At 38.8% G+C, this 21400-nt stretch overlaps 1 protein-coding gene across 2 annotated transcripts; it reads left to right on the forward strand.

The window, feature by feature from the left end:
* Positions 1 to 1280: 1280 nt before the first annotated feature.
* On the forward strand, positions 1281 to 21378 carry fndc7a (fibronectin type III domain containing 7a). 2 transcript variants are annotated; one of them, XM_085141585.1, is made up of 14 exons: positions 6927 to 12258; positions 12734 to 12752; positions 12843 to 13100; positions 14419 to 14679; positions 15345 to 15602; positions 15689 to 15940; positions 16622 to 16876; positions 17300 to 17557; positions 18030 to 18287; positions 18603 to 18857; positions 18993 to 19256; positions 19355 to 19384; positions 20474 to 20510; positions 20696 to 21378. In XM_085141585.1, the coding sequence occupies exons 1-13, from the start codon at positions 12202 to 12204 to the stop codon at positions 20503 to 20505; spliced, it is 2457 nt and encodes an 818-aa protein (XP_084997711.1). In that variant the 5' UTR covers positions 6927 to 12201; the 3' UTR covers positions 20506 to 20510; positions 20696 to 21378. The 2 variants fall into 2 exon arrangements, with proteins under 2 accessions (XP_084997712.1, XP_084997711.1); XM_085141586.1 differs by lacking the exons at positions 6927 to 12258; positions 12734 to 12752 and adding an exon at positions 1281 to 3086.
* Positions 21379 to 21400: the final 22 nt, after the last annotated feature.

A 21400-nucleotide genomic window follows, 5' to 3' on the forward strand; every position in this document is an offset into this window, starting at 1 on the left:
CCCTGGCAGGGCCTCCTTGGATGAGGGTGTCTAGTGATAATGGCCGAAACACCCGATGAATCCAAGGTCCACTACTGACGATGTGTCCCCAATTTTAATATAAGCTAGATCAGACCTCTAATCCCTAAACCTAACTAAGGGGAAAAAATGGCAGATTAGCTTGGATAAAAGACCGAAAGTTGAGGAATAATGATGTGTGCCGCTGGTAAAATTTCTAGGCTGCCTTTCCACATAACAGCCATCCCTCAAGATTTTCTCCATTTAAAGCAATGCATTATCAGGGATTGCAACATCTAGTCCTTTTACTGAATAAGCATTTTATGTTACATTGTAACCAGTGTTTGAAACATAAAATGTAAGAGTCACCATGGGTGGCATAATATTTATGCTGGTTCAGCATTTTGACCTGAAGCTTATGGCTGGAAGAACTCCCTGTGTATTTGTTCAGGTCCCTCGTTTCATGATTACAAATGATTCAAAAAGTAACAACACATCTTCTCTATTTTGGTTTAAATACAGTGGGTAAAAAAAAAATACAGGATTGTTCTGGATGGTTCAGTGGTTTGTGGTGTTTCCTCACAGATGGTTACTGGTTCAAACCATTTAGCAGCTGTTGGATTTCTCTGAGCTATTTGTATTTTCTCCCTGTTCCTGTGTCTCTTTTACAGCAATGATTGAATGTTCCTGTCACAGTTCACACTTTGGTGATAATGTGAATATTTTGTAGCAGATGCTCTTCCACCTCCTGAAGTTATATTTGACCCAAGGTTCAAAAGCTATGTGATTAACAATCATACAATTCACCTTTTGTCAACAACACTGCCCAAATCTTGGTATAATGCGTATAAATTATACATAACATCATGTAAAAATGTAAAAAAAAGTCCTGGGCTGATGAAGCAGTCAGTGTGGATTTAGCATGAAGTCACTGGAGGTCCTACGTATGACTCTTAAACAGCTCGGACAGCTGTTGACAGTCTTCTCATGTTTACTTTCTTCTTTTCTGAAGCGAAATGGTTCTCGTAGAGAACTGGTTTGCAGTAATTCAGTTCGTTGGAATAATAATGTCACAGTCTACAGCGTGGACATGAACATTTTATTTATATTTTATTACACAAAAGGCCAAGGGCCTGATGTTAAAGTGGAAACTGGACCCAGGACAGAAACAACTGCACTGTGCTGCTAACACAACTTTGACTCTTTGGAAGATTCAGCACAGACAGCATGCTAACGCTAAGCTAGCCAATAAGCGGCAGATAATTTAAAAGACTTTCGTGTTTCATATTGGAGCCATAGACGATGAGATTGAAAACTCCTCCAGGATAGTTTTCATCATTTTTGCAGGTGATGATGAAGCTGTAACCCTTGATGATCTCTGCACCTTCAGGAACCTCGACCAGTCCTCCATTTGGAGACGTCACAGAAATGCTCGGCTCCAGCAGGTAATCTGAGAACAAAATAAACAACAAATAAAGAAGCTGTAATAAATAAAACAGGCTAAAAAAACTATGTGATTGTTTTAATGTGATATGAAGACACTTTACTTTCAGTGTGTGCCAGTGCCACTGTAGTTAAAAATATCTAAATATCTCATCTATTAGAACAACATGGCTTCGTAGCAGAAGATTTCTGGTGATGAATTGGCCTGTCAGTCTGGACCTTTATGACACATTAAGTAATAAAACATGATAAACAGGACTGTTGTTGGGACTTTCGGGACTGTTGAGTAGCTTAAATCCTCAGTTTCCCATAAGTCCAGCAGCTGGTCTACTCGATTTTTATGGACTGTAGTTAAAATAAATGTGGCTGCTACACAGTAGTAAACATGACCCTGTCCATGTTTTTGAGATCTGTTGTTATCATCAAATTCAAATTGAGTGAATATTTTTTATTAAAATGGTCTCAGTGTAAACACAGGATGTGTTTCTATGTTTATGAGATTTGCAAATCATTGCATTCTGTTTTTATTTACACTTAATCCCACCTTTGTTTGGAACTAAATTCTCCTTAACAATTATCTATTAAAGCTCACTCAGGTCAGACTCCAGTCAGACACAAAAGGAAAACTCCTGTATAGATGGGCATTGTTGTGACTACCAGTTAATATAAATAAAATGTGTTTTTTCACTTAGTTTGTGTTTTGATTTTGGTTTGTGAGTGTTATTTAGTGTGTAATAAATTCATCATTATAATCATTCATTTGCTCACTCTACATATTGAGCTGCGAATCAATCTCTTATGAAAGCTAAATTGTTAAATCTTAATACTATCAGATGGTATACCTAATTATCAAGGTCCGGCAGTCCTGCGGCTGACCTGCCCATTGTTTCCATGTGAGTTTTGTTTGTGTCTCCCTCTTTTCCTTGTCTCTGTGATTTTGGTTACACTCTCGCTCCCAGATGTTTTGTCCTGCAACCTCTCAACCCAAAAGTGTTCCGGCGCTGGAGGTAGCCACACCTGCCGCTCATCAGCCGCTCTGATTACAGTCTTCTGAGCCACCTATTTGGCAGTGCGACCGAGCTCCAGTCAACGCTGGATTGTTGAGTTAATCTTCATCAGTACGGCCGTGATTCATTGTGTTAGAAACCTCACTAATTGTGGATATTCTTGCTAACATGTCTGTGTGCTTGTGTGTTGTCAGGAAGTGGGAGCGGAGAGTGTCGAGTCACTGGAGCGGAGCCACATATCGGAGAACAAGACTGGAGTCACAAATTGGAGCACGAGTACGGAGTATAAATAGGGTTCACAGAATTAAGCACGGGTCATCAGTGTGTTTTTGCATTGCTACGGACTATCACACTGTGAGGAGGACCCGTGAAAGTCTTATCATGAAGCCAAAGTGTCGGAGAGCTGTGTATATTTACCTTTACCTTTCACTGTAAATAAACTCTGTGTTTTCTTTCGCAAAGTGTCCTGTGCTTGGGTTCGATTACTAACCACCCACTGTGACAGAACAATCCAGCTACATAATGAACCCAGCAGACTCAACCCCAGTGCTGCGGGAATTATCACTGCAGGTGGACCTGCTGGAGCGGCACAAGGAGATGCTTCAACATATAACCAAGGAGCAGAGCGCCCTGTTGCAGGTAGTGACTGAATAACAAGTTACGTTGCTATCCTCTCTCTTCCCTTGCTGCCAGCAAGCTCTCATTGACTCTGGAGCAGAGCAGAGTTTTCTAGATTAGAAAAATGTAAAGCTACAAAAACTAAATTTTAATTTAGTTTTTTAGACTGTTCCCCATCTGTTGTTGTAGGAGATTTCAACTCTTCCGAAGCAATGCGCTGACCCAGGATTAACTAATCTTATCTGAGCATCTGACAAAAGAAAAAGAAGATTACACTCTGTGTTTCTTATTTTATTTTATTTAAGCTTCTCTGGCTATGGTTAAAAAGGGTTGACATCACTTGAGCAGCTAAGGCAGTCAGCTAACCGCGAGAGAAAAGAAAATATTCTGCTCTTCTCCCCTTTTCTGGGAGGCAGTGGGGAGGTAGAGCGTACAGCCCGATTCGGCGGGGAGGTGTGGGAAGCCAGATCGGGCGCCCCCTTCCGGCTCTCCTCTCTGCTCTCTCCTATCTTGTCCCTTTTGTCTTACTTCTCTCTATCACCTTTTCTATCCCTTTGAAGAAGTTAGGCTCCATAAATATTTCTCAGTTGCAGTGAATAGATAGAAGAAAACTGTAGGAAACTAAACAGAAGAAAGAAGAAGAGAAATAACAATTTTAACATAAACCATTGACACACTCACGGGCCTGATCAACCCTGGCAGGGCCTCCTTGGATGAGGGTGTCTAGTGATAATGGTCGAAACACCCAATGAATCCAAGGTCCACTACTGACGATGTGTCCCAAATTTTAATATGATAAGCTAGATCAGACCTCTAATCCCTAAACCTAACCAAGGAAGGAAAATGGCAGATTAGCTTGGGTAAAAGACTGAAAGTTGAGGCACACAACGATGTGTGCTGCTGGTAAAGTTTCTGGGCTGCCTTTCTTCATAACAGCCATCCCTCAAGCAACTAAAGCAATGCATTATCAGGGACTGTAACATCTAGTCCTTTTACTGAATTCTAATTACTTTTTTATAATAATGTGATTTTTCATTTTCAAAGTCAATTACATCCAATAAATTAATGAATTTAATAATTAATTTGAAATGTGCTTTTTTATTTCATTTATGTATTTATTTTTTATTTTTTGCTTTATCCTTTTTAATTTAATTCTGCATCTAATTAAGTCAGTGCTGTCCTATGCTTTCAATAAAAGTTATAAAATATTGTATCTATCAAAACAAATTTTGTTTGTTTGTAAAATATTCAATGTATGTGTTTATATATATTTATATATAAACACTATTTATATATAAACACCTTCAAGGTGCATTAAAGACTCTTTTGCAAGCAGACACAGTGTGTTTGTATGTGAAACTCAGTTTAAAAAACATGACTGACCTTCAACAGCTGAAGATGCAGACAAAGAAGTGACTGTAGAAAAGAAATTAGAATTCATTATTCTGAAATGATAAGCTCTTCCTGTCTGGATACAATAAAAACTTAAACTGAACACAGCATACCAAATTAAGAAAAGAATTAAATGACAGAACAGAAAACCTTTAAGGAACTGAACACTGATTGCCGGAGTCCTCTGACAAACTCTGTTAGTATTAGGGGCGTAATTTCCAGGGGGCTTGGGGGGTTATGATCCCCCCAAAATCAGACCCAGCCAATAGTATAGCTACGAAAGAAAATAATTAGGTGATATAAAGTTCATCTCACCGATGGCCAAATAGAAGAAGTTTCTCTGCTGTGTCCACATGGCTGAGACTCAAAATGTGTTCTGTGTAAAATGAAACATCAGTGACAGAAAAGTTAAATCTACCCAAACACTTCACACTGTTTATTCCCCTTGAAATGCCTCCTCCTCCATAGTATTTTAAAGTAAAGACATCGTAAATACTTTGTGGATCGTTTTATTTAGGAGTAAAATATAATAATTTTGGATTTGTGTATGTAGAACAGCAGCAGTGTCTAAACAAACACAAAGCAATTCAAAAATAAAGTTTCCTTTGGCACCTAAATTAAATGAGTAATATGTATGTGCAGCATTAGAGTGAGTTGAACACCTAAATCTAGATGAAATGAAGGATTGTGTTTCAAACTGTGTTCATCTCTGAAAGTTACGGACAGACAGTTTATTTCATTACTACAAAAATTCATGAAAACACTTGCAGCTACAACCTGCAGGAACTGCTGAACACAAAATACTGATATGTGTTCATAAACTGTTCTCATATATCTAGAATTCAGAAATTTTTAAATTGTTTTTTTTACACAGAGTTAGTTCATATTTTTCCTAAACGTATACGTGGACAAATTATCTGTAGAGTTTTGTAATATGCATGACCATGACAAATGAAGCCAATATTTGAAGATTTATTTAACTGTGAGGCAGATGGAATAAAATTAATTAGTTATTCTTACCAGTTCTGTAATCCACAACAGTTAGAAAGCTAAAGTGAAGCCTTGATAGTTGCAGGTCTCTGCAGTCGTCTGAAGGCTGCAGATATTTGTTCCACCTGCAGTCTCAAACTGATGTGATGTTGCTGTTAAACCACAGTTACATTAGATCATCTGATTGATATTTTTGGCACTCTGCTGTAAAATAACCACAGAAACCTCAGTGTGTGATGTAGCTCAGTACATCAACCATTTTCCCACACTGAAAACACTTTCATTTGAACCATGCAAATGTGCAGCTTACTTAAAGCTTCTTTCTAAACCAAGTCCTTCGGGAGCATCTGTTTCTCTTTCTTCTCTCCCGGTGCCAAACAGGAAACTAGTTTTCCCCAACAACATATTCACAAATAAAACATTTGAATGTAACCTACAAAGAAAAGTCTGTTTCGATCATTGTGAAGCATGCACAGATGTTGAACATGTTAAAAACATGTTAAAAAAAAAGTTCAACAATGCTGTTTGTCTCGCGCTCAAGCTGTGGCCTTCACATGTTTCCTTCACTCTGCTTTCTGAAACACCTGCAATCAAACTCCACTTACCTCCTGTTTATAATCTCTGCCTCCGATTGTTCTGTCTGCTTATGTGTTAGTGACACTCAGGCTCTTATTTACCTCAGTGATTTAAAGTTCATGTTGATGCCATTCCTCCTCAGTGTATCAGTCAGTGTCTCAGTATTATCCAGGGGTTCGTGGCTATCATCCTCAATCAATATTTGATATTAATCTTTGCGAAATCTACCAGAGATTAGCAGAAGGGAGATCAGCCCACTTTAAATCAGGTATGCTTTGACTTCTGTGAATCAAGTCCTTGTAAACTTTCCAAAGTGTCAGTGGTGAGAAGAGCTCAGTGTTTCATTGTATTAAAAATAATGAATGCATTTGCCATGATTGCCTAACAACCTCAACTTATGACCATATCCCAGTATATTTTACTGTGATCCGCATTCAGCTGCAGAATATTCTTAAAACAGTGACAATATTAATATTGACATGTAAAAATACTATATTTTTTACTTTGTTTTTCAAGACTGGTAAGAAGAAATCCAAAACTCAGCAAAATTTGCATCAACAGAAATAAAGAGATGAGAGACTATGAGGGTAAAGCACATGAAGGGAAAGTACACATTTCATACCAGTGGTATGAATATGTAAAAACGGAGGTTTTAACCACTCAGAGTTTGTTCCACCGTCCGTAATACTTGTTTGTGACAGCTTAAAAATAAGTGTCTGAAACCAGTCTTATCAAATATCTACTCAAATGTTGCAACCCTACTAATGCGCCTATGTGTGTGGATATATATATATATATGTATATATATATATATATATATATATGTGTGTGTATATATATGTGTATATATATGTGTGTATATATATGTATATATATATGTATATATATATATATATATGTATATGTGTGTGTGTTCATCATTCACCTATCAAGACCAATTTTCTCCCTGAAAGTTTCCCAATTATCTATGAAGCCCACATAGTTTTTAGGACACCACTCAGAAAACCAGCAGTTTAATGATGCCGTTTGGGTAAACATGTTACTCCTAGTCAAATGGATGAAAGAAAACTTTGTTTTGGCAAGATTGCACACAGATTTAATATTAATTTTCATCTCCAAAATAAGGTAACATAATTTCATTGAATGTGAACTATAATTTAGGTAATTCACATTTATTTTTAGCTAATAGTTTCAGGGTTCCTTCAGTGTCTGGCCCATGGAAGATAATTCACTGTTGTTGCTGGTGTCTCACATGTCTCAAAACAGAATCGTTAATAACCAGAGTATTCTCCTCAGTGGATGGGTTTCACACTGCGGAAAGACGATGAGACCTGAAGGGGTTGTTGCTGTATGGGAGGCTTCTGTTTAGGACTTCCTCCTGACCATCACCCAGCCATGTTTTCCACCCGGGCTTGGGTATCTATGCAAGGAGAGAGCTAACAGTGGCTAGAGAGGTCGGACTAGCTTCAGGATTTTATTGAGTGCAAGGCAGGTTCTCTGTCTTCTTTTTGATTTTTTTTTTTTTTTAATTTACCCAGACAGGCCATTTGAGGCACTATATGGCAGCCTCAACAAAATACATTCATGTGCCCTTGCATAATGATAACAGGAATTTGTGCTGTGAATTTATTTGATCCCCTCAGCGAATAGCTATCTTATCGTGGTGGAGCAGTTGTGTGTCAGGGATTCCAGGGGCTATGTTGTCTGGGGCTCCCATGGCAAAATGGTCCTGAGTAAGGGACCAGACAAAGAGCAGTTCAAAAGTGGGTTTGTTCCCTGCGTCCTGACTGTCATCTGCGTTTATGCACCAAATGACAGTTCACAGTACCCAGCCTTCTTTGAGTCCCTGGGCGGGATGCTCCACCTGTGGACTCTGTTGTCCTACTGGGAGACTTCAAAGCTCATGTGGGCAATGACAGTGACTCCTCAGCCTCCCTGGGAAAGTCTATTCAAGGGTGCTGAAAAGCAGAGTCTGTCCGTTAGTCGAACCTCAGATACAAGAGGAACAATGTGGTTTTCGTCCTGGTTGTGGAGCAGCTCATTATCCTCTCAAGGATACTTGAGGGTGCATGGGAGTTTTCCCAACCAGTCTTCATGTGTTTTGTGGACTTGGTGAAGGCATTTAACCATGTCCCTCAGAGTGTCCTGTGGGACGTGCATCAGGAGTATGGGGTATCTGGACCATAGCTACAGGCCATTCAATCCTTATACAGCAAGAACTTGGTCCACATAGCGAGGAATAAGCCTGAGTCGTTCCCGGTGGGTGATGGGCTCCACCAGGGCTGCCCTTTGTCACCAATTCTGCTCGTAATTTTTATGGACAGAAATTCTAGGCGCAGCCTGGATGTCATGTTTCTGTCACCCTTTTTAACTGTTTCTGTCACCCGTTTTAACTGAGTAGTCAAAATCAGTCAAATCCACAGTAATCTGTCATCCAAAGTCAAGTAAAAACAAATATCTGAGAATCTCCTCTTGTTGGGTTCAGTTAGGATCGTAAGGAGACTGGCAGTGGTAACTCAACTTAAAGAAGAATGAGACACTGACAACAACTTAAAGGAAAAAAGTGATTTGAGTGTATTCAACATGAACAACATTTAAATCATTTCAACATGTAATCTTCAACAATGTCCAATATATCACTTCAAGTGTCCATAAATATATTAAGTAGGCTGTCCATTTCAGTTCAGTGCACTTCGTATTCAGTATTTGGTAAGTGTTCAAGTTATCTGAATTGTCTTTAGTCACAGTTTTGCTTTTAGATGCATCAGTTTTTGTGTTAAGTGGAATCAGATCTGACCCAAAAAGGAAAAAAAAGTAGCAACATAAAGTGTCCTGAGATCTCAGTAAAGACGTTAATCCTTTAAAAAAAATTGCAAATCGTTGTATCCTACTACCCTCCAAGGAAACAGGTGGCCTTCAGATTGAGAGTGTCCTTTCTAGGCACGTCCAGTGGCATCCAGTCCTTAGATGGCACCGCTTGGTCCTCGCAGTAGACTTCTACCACATAAAAAAAACAAAAAACAGCCTCACTTGTAAAATAAAACACGTATTTCTCTAGTGAAATAGTGGAATACCTAGTTCACAACATAAAGTCAACCACTGACTGCATGGCAGGGAGGCTATCTACAGATCTGGCTATGGCTCAACTACAAAGGAAACGGCACCACATGCAACCACTAGGTGGAAGGAAACACCAGGAGTTCATCCTTCATCCATTTGCCAGTTCATAGGATACCTGATGAGCTTATTTTTTGTGTTGTTTTAAACAGAAAAAGTGAGATCACTTCAGTCTCAGAGTAAAACCTTCAAATCTTACCCGTGAATTAAATAAAACTGAATAAATAAAAGAAAAAACTAAAACATCAGCAAAAATTTATGTGGATGAATAACGTTTATATTCTCACTAGTGCCCAAAATATGTTCAAATATTACTGTAAGACACCGTGTGATCCCATAGTGAAGCCATCATTAATGATACAGTACAATGTCTCTTATGAGATAGCAATAAATGTAAACTTGATCTTTTCACAATGCTATGTGTTACTGAACACCCTGGTATTGCTTCTATTATTTTACTTTCTTCCCTAGAAGGATGCACACCAACATGGAAAAGGAGGCACATCTAATCTGTGTCAGGTGATATTGTTTTTCAGGACAAAACCTGTCTATAGTTCAAATCGACTTTTGTCCTTTTCCTTATTGTCCTCATCTGACAGTGTTACTGCCCATTGCTGCTGGCTTGTAGGTGCTACAGAAACTGTCTCTTGTTACTTCTAGTTTCTATTAGGCAGCTTTGTGCTTCTTTTCCTGTCACTGCTACAGCCCGCTGGTGCCCGACTGTGCTCAGTTTTTGTTGTTTTGAGATATTGAATTTCATTGTTGTTCTGGACGTAATCATAGAAAAAGAAGTGTCCAAGCAACATTCCTGAACTGTTGTTCCCAAAGTAGGTGAAGTTGGCTGTGGTGTAGACCACTGGTTACCAAACTATGGGGCAAGCTTTCCTGGTGGGCTGCAGAGGTGGGGCATAAGTGTTCAAATTGAATATAAGGAGAGAAACTAAGTTGAATGTTTATGATCAGAGGTTTGCAATACTCCCATAAGACTTAAAATTTTGGACTCTCCACCAATTACTATTAGAACTGAAGAAGCTTTTCAGATGAGAGGTGAAACATCTTCAAGGAAACTTAAAGAAGTCCAGACGCTTTTCTTTCCAAGCTCCATAGACAAGTTTGCAAATACTTATCATGGGCATGAATTTCATGGCAATCTTAGGCTTTTAATGATTTCTTTGAACCCATCTTTATTGACTTTAAAAGTAAGAATTTGTTGTACATTTGAATTTATTTTGGATTTTCTCTAAACTGCACAAGGTCAAAACTATCCTTACAGGTTGAAATACATACACTCAATGTTAATAGTGGCTCTGAAGGTTAAATGGTGTCTTTTAACTTGACAAGGCCAAGGCCTGTTAAGTTTTTTATAAGTAATCATGGTTTACTAGAACTGTTAGTTTCTTTTTGCCAGCATAAAATTATTTGTTTGACGGTACTTAGTGAATTGACCAGTTGCTCTGAACAATGGGAAAACCCAAATGAATTAAGTGTCGATCTAAGGAGAATTGAAGATTTAGTTTGGAAGATCTCTCTTGGAGCCATTTTTAAACAACTGCAGATTCCAGGCTCATTACCTCAAATAATTTTTCTTAAGCATAAGTTAATCAGATGTGTCACCACTTTGCTAAGGCCTGGAATGACCCAAACTGCCACCCTCAGACGAGACGTATTTGGTTCAGATGGAACAACTCAGGAACCACCAAAGCCCTGATCTGGAACGGGCGGAAAAATTGTGAACTGCTTTTAAAACTCAACTCCACTCTGCCAAAAAGTGTGGTTGAATATCTGGCCAGAATTATGCCAGAAGGTTTTTTATGGCAACCAAAATTATCGGTTCGAAGTGCAACTTGCAAGGGACGTTTAACAAAATACTAGTGGGGGTGGATGTATATATTTAAGCCTAAATATGCACTTTTGACCCTGCGGGAATCAGAGAAATTCAAATCAAGTATGTATGCTTTACAATCATTCCAGCCGGCAAAATGAACAGTTCAAAGAAATTCAAGTCCAAGTGAGTGTTTTTTGTATCATAATGATGATTTAGGTTCCATTAAGTAGTCATGAGTTTATTCTTTCCATACTCTGCAGTTTCCTTTTATCCCCAGATTAGTTTCTTGTCTATTATGTTCCTCTTATGTCTCGCCAGTATGTGTCTGTTGTGTCATCTGTGTTTACATCTTCCCCTCTCCCCATCTCTCACTTCCTTGTTCCCCGGATCCCAATCATGCAGTTCCGTCCTTGTGTTTCCCCGTCTGTCATATGCACTCATGTATGTTCTCCCCAGCCCCAGACATGTCTCTCAGCAGATATGCTCACATTTGGAGTAGGGTTTTTATGTGCTTTTTATTCAGGTCAGAAATGGTCTTTTAAATTGACGGGTTGAGGTAGAGAAAGTGGAGTTTTGTTGTGAGCACTTTTATATTGGGTGAACTGTATATCAATTTTTTTTTACCTTAACAAATAAGTTGACCAAAAATGTTACTAAATAAGAAAAGAAAAATGTGGACGCAAATCATATCAGATTATGCGTTCAGTTGTGCAATGCATTTGCTGACAATACTCGGAATCAATGATAAGACATGTTGTCCTAAATTAAAAGTTTGAGGTCAGTTCCCACAAAAGAGCACGCCACGCCTCAGTGGAATATGATATACTGTAACCTTCTTTTGTCCTCACAGGGAAAAATAAGATCTTCAGTAATATAGGAAAGTATTGTGCTTATTTTTTTTTAACTCACGGCATAAAGACTAGAAAAGATGAACATTCATTTGTTATACAAGTGTTATCATCATCATTGTCATCTAACAAAGGTGAGCTTCCTTGTCTAGGTCTGATAGGCAAGAGGCAGACAGACACCCCTGAGGGGAGGAGTTACAGCCTGTGGGCTCTTTGGTATTTGCTGAAACAATAACACACCTGTCATTTCATGTTGGAGAGAGAGGAAGGTAGAAGAAAGAGAAGAAAGTAAAAAATTTAAGACCAAGTTGCTTCCCGAAAATCAGTTTGAGAAACAGCATCAGGCATTTCACCTCGAGGCAGTGGATAGCAGAAAAACACTGAGGGCATGGGAACGGTGCAGTTAAAGATGCTGAAGCTTTTGTTTTTACTGACCTTCAGTGGGGTAAGATGTTCTTATTTTCTCATTCAGCGTTAACTTAAACCAAAGTAATTTACAGTGTTTTCCACATCAAAGGCAAAATGTTTTGATATTGTGCATGCTGCATAAATCCAGATAGGGAGTAGAGGACTTTTGAGACATATGAACACAGGCCCTTTTGAGTATCACGGCTTTCAACAAGTGCGAGCGGCATGCCCAGCCGTACCTCAATAGACAAATTCATTCCGACCTGAAAGAAATACCTGCACTGACCAGTCCTGAAATCTGTGTTGAGTGAAGGTAATGTGCAGCCTGCTGCCTCTCATGCTCTGAGAATGTGATACAGGGCATAATTTGCCTCAGGATATAATGTGGAATAGCAGAAGCTTACTATCTTTGGAAGGATACCCTTGTCTTTAATTGACTGTATTTCCTGACCTTCATTAACAAGATCATTCATTGTTTCATTCATTAAACTGACTTTTTTTCTCACTTTCAGATATGCATGGCTCAAAATGGTAACAGAGCTTCTTTCATATTTGAGATACTTTAAGATGTAAATTAATCGCATTCCCCTTTAATCACACTTTCTGCTTTATCTTCTTCAGACATCAGGTTGTCAGTGTTCACGGTGACATCAAAGAGCATGACAGTGCAGTGGAGCGGCCACACTGGTGCCAGCTCCTACAAGATCACAGCAACCCCCAAGAACTCCCCGGAAAGACCCGTCTTTGCTCAGTTCGGTGGCAACACAGTCATGGGCTCAGTTAACTCCCTGTCACCAAACACGGTGTACACCATGCAGTTAGAAGCTATGGACAATAATCTCAGAGTGCTCAGCAGTGCAAAGACTGAGGAGACGACAGGTTGGTAACATCAGAAAAAACAGAAAGGGGCAAACCTTTATCGATAAATAAACACGAAGCAATAATTTTGAGTAACATAAAACTTAAAATATAGAAAATCAAAGGTTTATTTATTCATATAGTGAGAAAATAAAAATGTTCTTGGTATCAACTGATTACACACCAACAATAAAGTATATTTCATTTGACTAGAATGAAATGTAACAGTCAATGTAACATTTTACAGTGTATCTGTGTAAAAAAAGAAAATACATGGACAATTTAAATGTAAATGTAATTAATTTTTGCATTATAAATGAACAAAAGTATCTATTTATTTTAGTGCATATATTAATGAGATAGTTTGGGCAAACATTTTACTTGTACTGTGTTGTTGTTAAATAGTTCTATTTAATAGTTATGAAATACCCAAAATACTTTGGTCAAACATGGTTTAATTAAAAGTGAAAATTTTCTTGTTACATTTTTTCTGCTGTTTTTCTCTTTTTTATATCATCACTCTTTGTTACATGGAACAGCCAGAAAAACATTTCAGACAACTCTTTCAGCTGTTTCAAATTATGCTGCACATTTTCCAATATTTCCATAGACAACACAATCGTTTTTGTTATCCTCCTGAGACGCCGTGTTCTCATTTGAAGACATTACATTTTGGCTTTTAGTATAGAAATAAGTTTTATATTTATTGGACTCAACTAACCTTGAATATTAAAGAGACATTTGAAACCCACTCCAACCAAGCGCTCAGGCCTCAAGAGGCTTTTCTGAAAATGTGAGGAAATAATAAACTGTAGGCCTATGCAGTCATTTCAGAATTATCAAATAAAATCTTAGTGTGCAAATTGTCAGTAACATGTGAATAAATATGTATAAATGTAAGAATGTAAATGTTTCTTTTTTTTTACATGTAGTAAACTATAATGTAAAAAGGAGACTTTATTGAGAACTGCACTTAAATTTAGTGGTTGTGGTCAACTGCTGCATCTATAACATTGTAGATGGCATTCTTACAGGAGTTGTTATGGAAAATTGTTTTTGCGTCTGAAAAAGAAAAACATGTTGTCACCAATAAATCTATAGTTTGGATTATTGTCTCAAAATTCATATTTGGAACTTGAAATTTAAAGTTAGTTTCTCAAATTTGAGTTATTTTTTAAGAAATATATGTTAGTAGGTAGAAATCTTGAGATAATAACCCAAAAGATGGTTTTTGTTTGTTTGTTTGTTTTGTATTTCAGTGATACATTGTACTTCTCTTATAAATAGAAAAGCTTTTATTTTGGAATCTATCTGACTGACTCTACCATCTGCTCCTTAGCCCCTGATGTACCCAGCATTGGGCAAGCCTACTCCAAAAACAGCGACAGCATCACTGTTGAGTTCACAGAGGTATCTGGGGCGACCAGCTACATCCTGAGGGCAGAGTCAAAGACAGGTGATTTCTTCAAGGAGAGCACTGTGAGCAGCTCTCCAGGTACCATGGTGGAGCTCCAGCCATACACAGACTACGTCCTCAGCGTCATGTCCGTCAACTTAGGCGGGAGAAGCCAGCCATCCTACCCCACAGAGGCCAGGACAGGTACGTCAATATCTGAAACGAGCTAAATTAGAAGAAATAATCGGACCGTTCCATGTAAAATAAAAGCATAAGTTAAATATAATTTTCAGCAGTGAAATGTTGTACCTTGAGGTCATGTAACTCAGAAATTTGAATAATATTAAAGTAAAAATTTGGATGCCGTCAGTACAAAAGCATCAGCTGATTTTTAGAGGGCCAAGTCGGGTGTGACTGACAGTGCACTTATTACTGCTTATAACTATCTTCTAGTTCCACTTTACCGTAAAGATGGTAATCATCCTATAAAGAGTGAAACACAGGTTTCTGTTCCTCCTTAGAACAATAACTTGTTATCTCACTCCACTGGCAATAGTGGCTTACCATTTCACCGCCCATTGTCATGGGTGCCCAAGTCTTTGCAACTAGCACGAGGGTGGAAACTGTATCCACTCGCTGCTCCATGGTGGTTTCATAAGTGAAAAGAGAAACCATGAGAACTAGGTTGTCTCGCATCCTGAAGGGTAACTGAATGTAACAGGATAACAGGAAAGTAGTTTCTATTTCATATCTAATAAAGAAATGGGAACAGGGAGAGGAGAAGTAAGTTCCCTTTGTTGGTTTGTTGTTTGTTTTTATTCCCCATTAATCCCATTAACTCTTCATTCTCCCCCTGATCACATCTGCAGTTGTAACGGCTCCCAACTTGAACACATCCTCTCCTACCAATGGCACCATCCTTGTGACCTGGGACCCAGTGAAGGACGCCGTTCTCTACACACTGGTCATCATCAGAGAGGGATCCAACACCCGCCTCAAACTCAACACCACTGACACCACGATGAAGTTTGATGACCTTGAACCAGGAACTACATACTGTATTAAGGGCACGGCATGGGACTCTGAGGGTCGCACTGGTGATGATGTCACTGTCTGTCAAATTACACGTAAGAAACCTTCTCAAAAATTTGAACCCATACCAGAGGACCAGTCATGACTGCTGTTATTGATTTCATTGTGGTTTCATTTCCAGGTCCTCAGAGCCCAGATGTGACTCACGTTCAGGTGACTCCAGGACGGGCTCTTGGGATTGCTGTATTCTGGTCACAAGTGAGGGGTGCTAATATCTACTTCGTCTGGACCTCTAATGGCCTAAACTGTTCCACAGAAAACAGTTACTGTTACATTAATCCTGCGCACTGTGGACAAAACCACTCAGTCTATGTCATAGCCTATAACGATGCTGGACCCAGCAGCCCCTCTCAACCGGCTAACTACATAACATGTGGGTATATCATTCGTAATGTATGTTTGTTTGTCTTATACTATTATTCATTTAAAGAACTCTCAAAACTTTTGAAATTTGCTCTCAGTAGCATTGAAATAAAATACTAGAATTTCAATAATCAAAACTCTTGAATAGGCTGGACAACTAATTAGTCATCAAGCATAAAACCACAGACATGATTGAGAAATCCTGCTCCTGAGATCTATTAATGTCACAAAGAACTAAATTAGCTGTGTTTTAGTTCTATTGTTGTTGTTGTTGTTCTTTTAACCACCCTGTGATCTGCTGTAAAACTAAACATTTTATCATGGGAGTCCATGGGGATTGGCTCAGTTTTTGAACCAGCCTCAAGTGGTACTAAAAGGAATCGCAACTGGAACTTTTTTGTGACAAATGAAAACACAATTTCTGTTGCTCCAGATTTAGTGTTCAGGCTGTGATCAGCTGACCTGTGCTAAATCTTTGTGAATTTAGTGAAAAAAAGAATAATCTTGAATTAATTTAGCTGTTAGCCACGAGTTAGCCACAAGCCTTTTACAGATGTGACCAGATCATCAAGCTCTCCTAATGAAAACCAATAAGCATATTTGACAAATTATCACATGGAGTCTTTGACATGTGAAGTCTATTACTGTTATTACTCAAGGACCATTGATGACCATTGTCTCTCTCTGACAGACCCATGTCCGCCAGAGAACATCTGGGTGGAGGAGCCCAGAGCGGGTAACTGCTCCGTGATGTGGGACGGAGTGCCACTGGTGGAGTACTACATGGCATTCATAAAGCGGGATGATGGAGTGGAGACGTTCTGTAACACCAGTTTAACCACCTGCCCATTTTCCTGCATGTGTGGCTACACCTACCTCACTACTGTATTCCCCTACAACCAGGCCGGCTCCAGCCCTTATGGACACGTCCGCAACTACACTACCAGTATGACTTTCACACAAAAGCACCCACATATACAGCAGCACCACTATTAACACAGTCTACTCCAACCCAGCACTATCCATCCAATCACATCCTATAGGATCAGGCCAGTGCTTTTGTTTATGCTTGTTTCTTATGGGATTTTTTCCTCATTTCAAAAGTCCTTTGCGGAACTAAAGGTAAACTTCTCTGAAGTAACTACTATGCTGCTATTGTTTAAGAAAAAAGTCATTTTCATGATTAAACCTGAGTTGTCATGACAGGAAAAGCCAACTTTTCCTATAAGAAGTGCAGACAAAATGTATAACCCAACTTTAAAGCTACAGCAGTTTTATGACCAAACTAAGAGAAACTCACAGTGTGTGGTTATTTGCCTGTTTTTTTAAATTATTTTTAATTAGTTTCTTCTCTCCGCCTCCTCCTCAGTCCCTTGTTGCCCACTGGATGTTATGATAAAGCTGGTTTCTACGGAGACCCTGGAAGTCATGTGGACACCAGTCAAAGGAGCTGAACTATATGAGACGACAGCAGCACAGACTAAAGACGTCATCCACTGCAACGACACAGCACCGGTGTGTGCGCTCTCAGATTTGAGTTGCAACACAGCTTATTCTGTGACTGTGACACCTTGCAGCGATTTACGGGGATGCAACCGCACCTGCAAGCCGCAAACACATGAGACGGGTAATTTAAACACTGAAGAGTGACTGTTTTTATGAAACACACACAAATTGTGTGCAAATTCACCCGAAGCTCAGACTGTGCATCGCTCAGAGAAACTAAAAAAATCCAAAGCATCTTAAAAGTTACACTTTATCACAGCACAATTTGAAAAAGACTGAACAAGTATGGTTTGTTTAGAAGGGTCACCAGGAGAAAGCCTCTTCTCTTCTCTTCTCTTCTCTTCTCTTCTCTTCTCTTCTCTTCTCTTCTCTTCTCTTCTCTTCTCTTCTCTTGCTATGGGGCAAGTTAGCTACTAGGAAATACCAGTTGCTTCACATTTTGTCTACAAATGTGAACAGAATTACAAGTATGAATCAGTACATTTTCCAAACTTTCTATTTCTTCCTTTGCAGTAATGTTTCATTCTGTATTTCTGCATTTGTATCTCTGTAATTTTGAAGTGACCGCCTCTTTTCTGTGTGTCTTGCTGCAGCTCCCTGCACTCCAGAGATCCTGAATATGACTCAGACCAACAGTTCCACATACAGAATCCTCTTCACCACACCCAACACCCCCAACACGAATTATACCATCACTGCCACTGGACGCTATGACAGACAAAGCTGCCAGTCGACGAACAGCTCCTGTGTGCTCACTCAACTGCCCTGCGGCACGGTCTACGAGGTTACAGCAGTGGCCACAACAGCTGTGGGGAAAAGTCTGCCAGGATTCAGTAAAACTTTGGAAACAGGTATGACAGTCTGATTGGTTACGCTGTTAAACCCCACAACAAAATGTACAATTGGTCCACCAAACAGCAACTTTAATTTGAGCCATATGCTAAAGTTGCATCGAGCTAAAGCTGATCTCTGCTTTTAAGGTTATCAACAGTTCAGAATACATCTGCCAAAAGCTTTTGTCATTCATTAAATGAAATGAATTAGTTCTCAAGTTTATACACAAAACACCAATGTGTATGCTTCTCATGAGGAGGCATGACATGTACTGAATCTAGGATTCTAAAAATCCTCTCATACTTAAATCTGTTCTGCATTCTTCCCTTAAGGCCCTTGCTGCCCCATGTCTGTGAACGTGACCCAGGTCACCCAGGCTATGACCAATGTGACCTGGTCACCTAGCACTGGAGCTCGCTCATTCATTACCTCCCTGACATCACCACGAGGGTATGCCAAATGCCACACTCTAGACACCCACTGCCTGATGGGGTGCATCACCTGTGGAACCAACTACAGCGTCAACCTGGAAGCAATCAGCAGCACAGGACAGAAGTCAGAGTGCAAATATCGTGGATTCTCTTCCAGTGAGGATCGATAAATACAAACACATTTGTAATATTTTCACATCCAGTGGAGGGAAAAGTAGAAATCTTCACACTGTTAAAAAAGTTTTTTGTTTTTTTTTACAAAAGCACATCTCTACACTCACTCTTTTACAGGTGCCTGCTGTCCAACGGGCGTCAAGCTCTATCGTAGGACCAACAACACCCTGAGGGTATACTGGCGTTCGCTCGGCCCTCAGATCTATAATCACACAGTGGAGCTGTATGGCACCGGAGCAAACTACACCTGTATGGCAGCTGCAGGCAGCATGTACTGTGACATCCAGGAGGAAACATGTGGGGATGTCTACACAGTGGTGGCGGCACCTGTGGAAAAGTACGGGAGCAAAGTCACCTTCTGCCAGCCCAGGACGTACTCAGGTGGGAACAAAATTCAAGGAGCGTATTTACTCTGATTTTTAAATTTGTATAACGAGTCAATTCTAACAGCTGCTTTTACACTTTTCATTTATCCTTAGTTCCCTGCCCTGGAAGTAACGCTGGCATGGGTACGTATCATCTTATACCTAAAACAATGATAGTTACACACTATTATATTTTTTAGTTTGTTTCTACCACTCAAAAAGAATTTCATGGGCTAAAGCCAGAAGTCTCATAGTTTAGCATTAAGGTAGAATCCAACTATGTCATTTAAAATTTTGTTTATATATTAATATATTTTGTTCATGAGGTGTTACTTCTGAATATCATTGTTTAAAAACATAACCATAAAAAAAACGATTTACATTTTGCTAGCTGTTTCCTCTTGTGTTAACTGTTAGTACCTGTCCATGCAACAGGATTGTTTGGGCTGTTTATGCTTTCAGCAAAAACATATTTATTTAATCACAATTAGAAATGTTAAACAAAAAATAAGAATAGCAGGTGTTGTTAAAATGCTATATATTTATATGCTTTTAACCAGCTGCTTGTACTGGTTGATCCCGTGAATAACTCAACTTTCAACTATCATAAACTAAAACTGTTACTTTCAGAAGATTTTATAGGTGCACAAATTGTATTTTTTTTTTAAATTTATTTTCATATATGCTATAAAACAATGGTTACACCAAACAATGACATTCTTAATTTGTGGCCTCCCACAAGTAAAATAAATAACTAAAAGAAAAGAAAAGATTAATGAGCACAGTGCAAGTGGTATGTACAGAAGGGTAGAGTGTGGTCAGAATAAAATGTGCAATATGTTATGCATGCTTTTACAGTGGTAAGACATTCAGACGTATGAGTGTCATGTTATACAATTGTATCATACTGTATATAAAAATAAACAAAAATAATAGTAAAACATTTAGACCATTGCTAGTTGTTTGCTAGGCAATATCTGATATAGATAAGACCCTTCAGGGCCCAACATGTGACCGTGTGCCAAGTTTGGTTGCTCAGCTCTGATGGACGAGTTTGCAGACCAAGCAATGAATGTACAGAAAAAGAGACACTTTGTGTATTATAACAAAGACTCATTCAGATTTGTTAACTGCTGCTTCATAATAATCATAAAAACAAAAATAAAAACTGAACACATGCATTTCCCAGTGTAGCTTATTATTCCTCTTAAGCTCGTCTCTTTTTTTCCTCAGTAATTTCTCGTGCGAGAAGAAGTGTGAATTAACTGTGGTGAGTTTGTTGTTTCTCATTCAACGTTGTTCACATCACATCTTGGAAACCTGGAGATGATGACACGCCCATGTTATTGTGTCTGTTACGAGTCACTATAGCTGTAGTGTGACTTCTAGAGTATAATGTTCCACAAAGGATTCTTGTTTTTACTAAGATGAACTTCTCCTGCCTTTTTCTCCCAGTGTGAACACCCCGACCACCAACACAGCAACAAGGACAGAGGACGATGTTTACACCAGTGATAACTGTGAAGACTCCGTATACCAGGATGACACTGAGTCTGATAATAATTAATATCCAATAAAATGAATATCTGTTAACTAATAAGCTTAAAAATAAATATTAAAATCAAAGATAAACGAACTTGAAAAACAGGAAAATAAACTTATGTGAGCATTTACTGAGCGCTATTAAGATATATTATTTTAAAATTTTGCTGCATTAAAAAAAAAGAATAAGTGTTTTACTATTGGCTCCTCGACTCCTTATGTTTCATGTGTCCTGTTTCAGTTAGAAGTTACACTGTGAAAAAAACAAGAAATTGCGACTATTAAATATGGAAAAGAAACAAAGCTTGAAACATTATGCTGAGGCCCTTAAAAGTGTCATAGCAGTAACCATTCAAATTTTAAAACAGTATATTAGGACTTCTCCAAGTAGAGGACCTCCATATGGTTTCAGTTTGATGTCTCCCGGTTGTGAAGCTTGAATGTGGGGCAACAGGGATCCGTCTCATGGAGTCTGTGGATGACTCATCTGATCATATTGCCAGAGAAATATTGAATGTCACACCTGCTTTCATTGGATTTGTTTTCTCCCAGATGACAGATGAAAAAAAAATAAAGCAAATTGTTCTGCATCACAACGCTGTCTAAAGTCAGTCTGTC

This window comes from Neolamprologus multifasciatus, chromosome 18 (genome assembly GCF_963576455.1).
Source record: "Neolamprologus multifasciatus chromosome 18, fNeoMul1.2, whole genome shotgun sequence".
In the NCBI taxonomy this organism is placed as follows: domain Eukaryota; kingdom Metazoa; phylum Chordata; class Actinopteri; order Cichliformes; family Cichlidae; genus Neolamprologus; species Neolamprologus multifasciatus.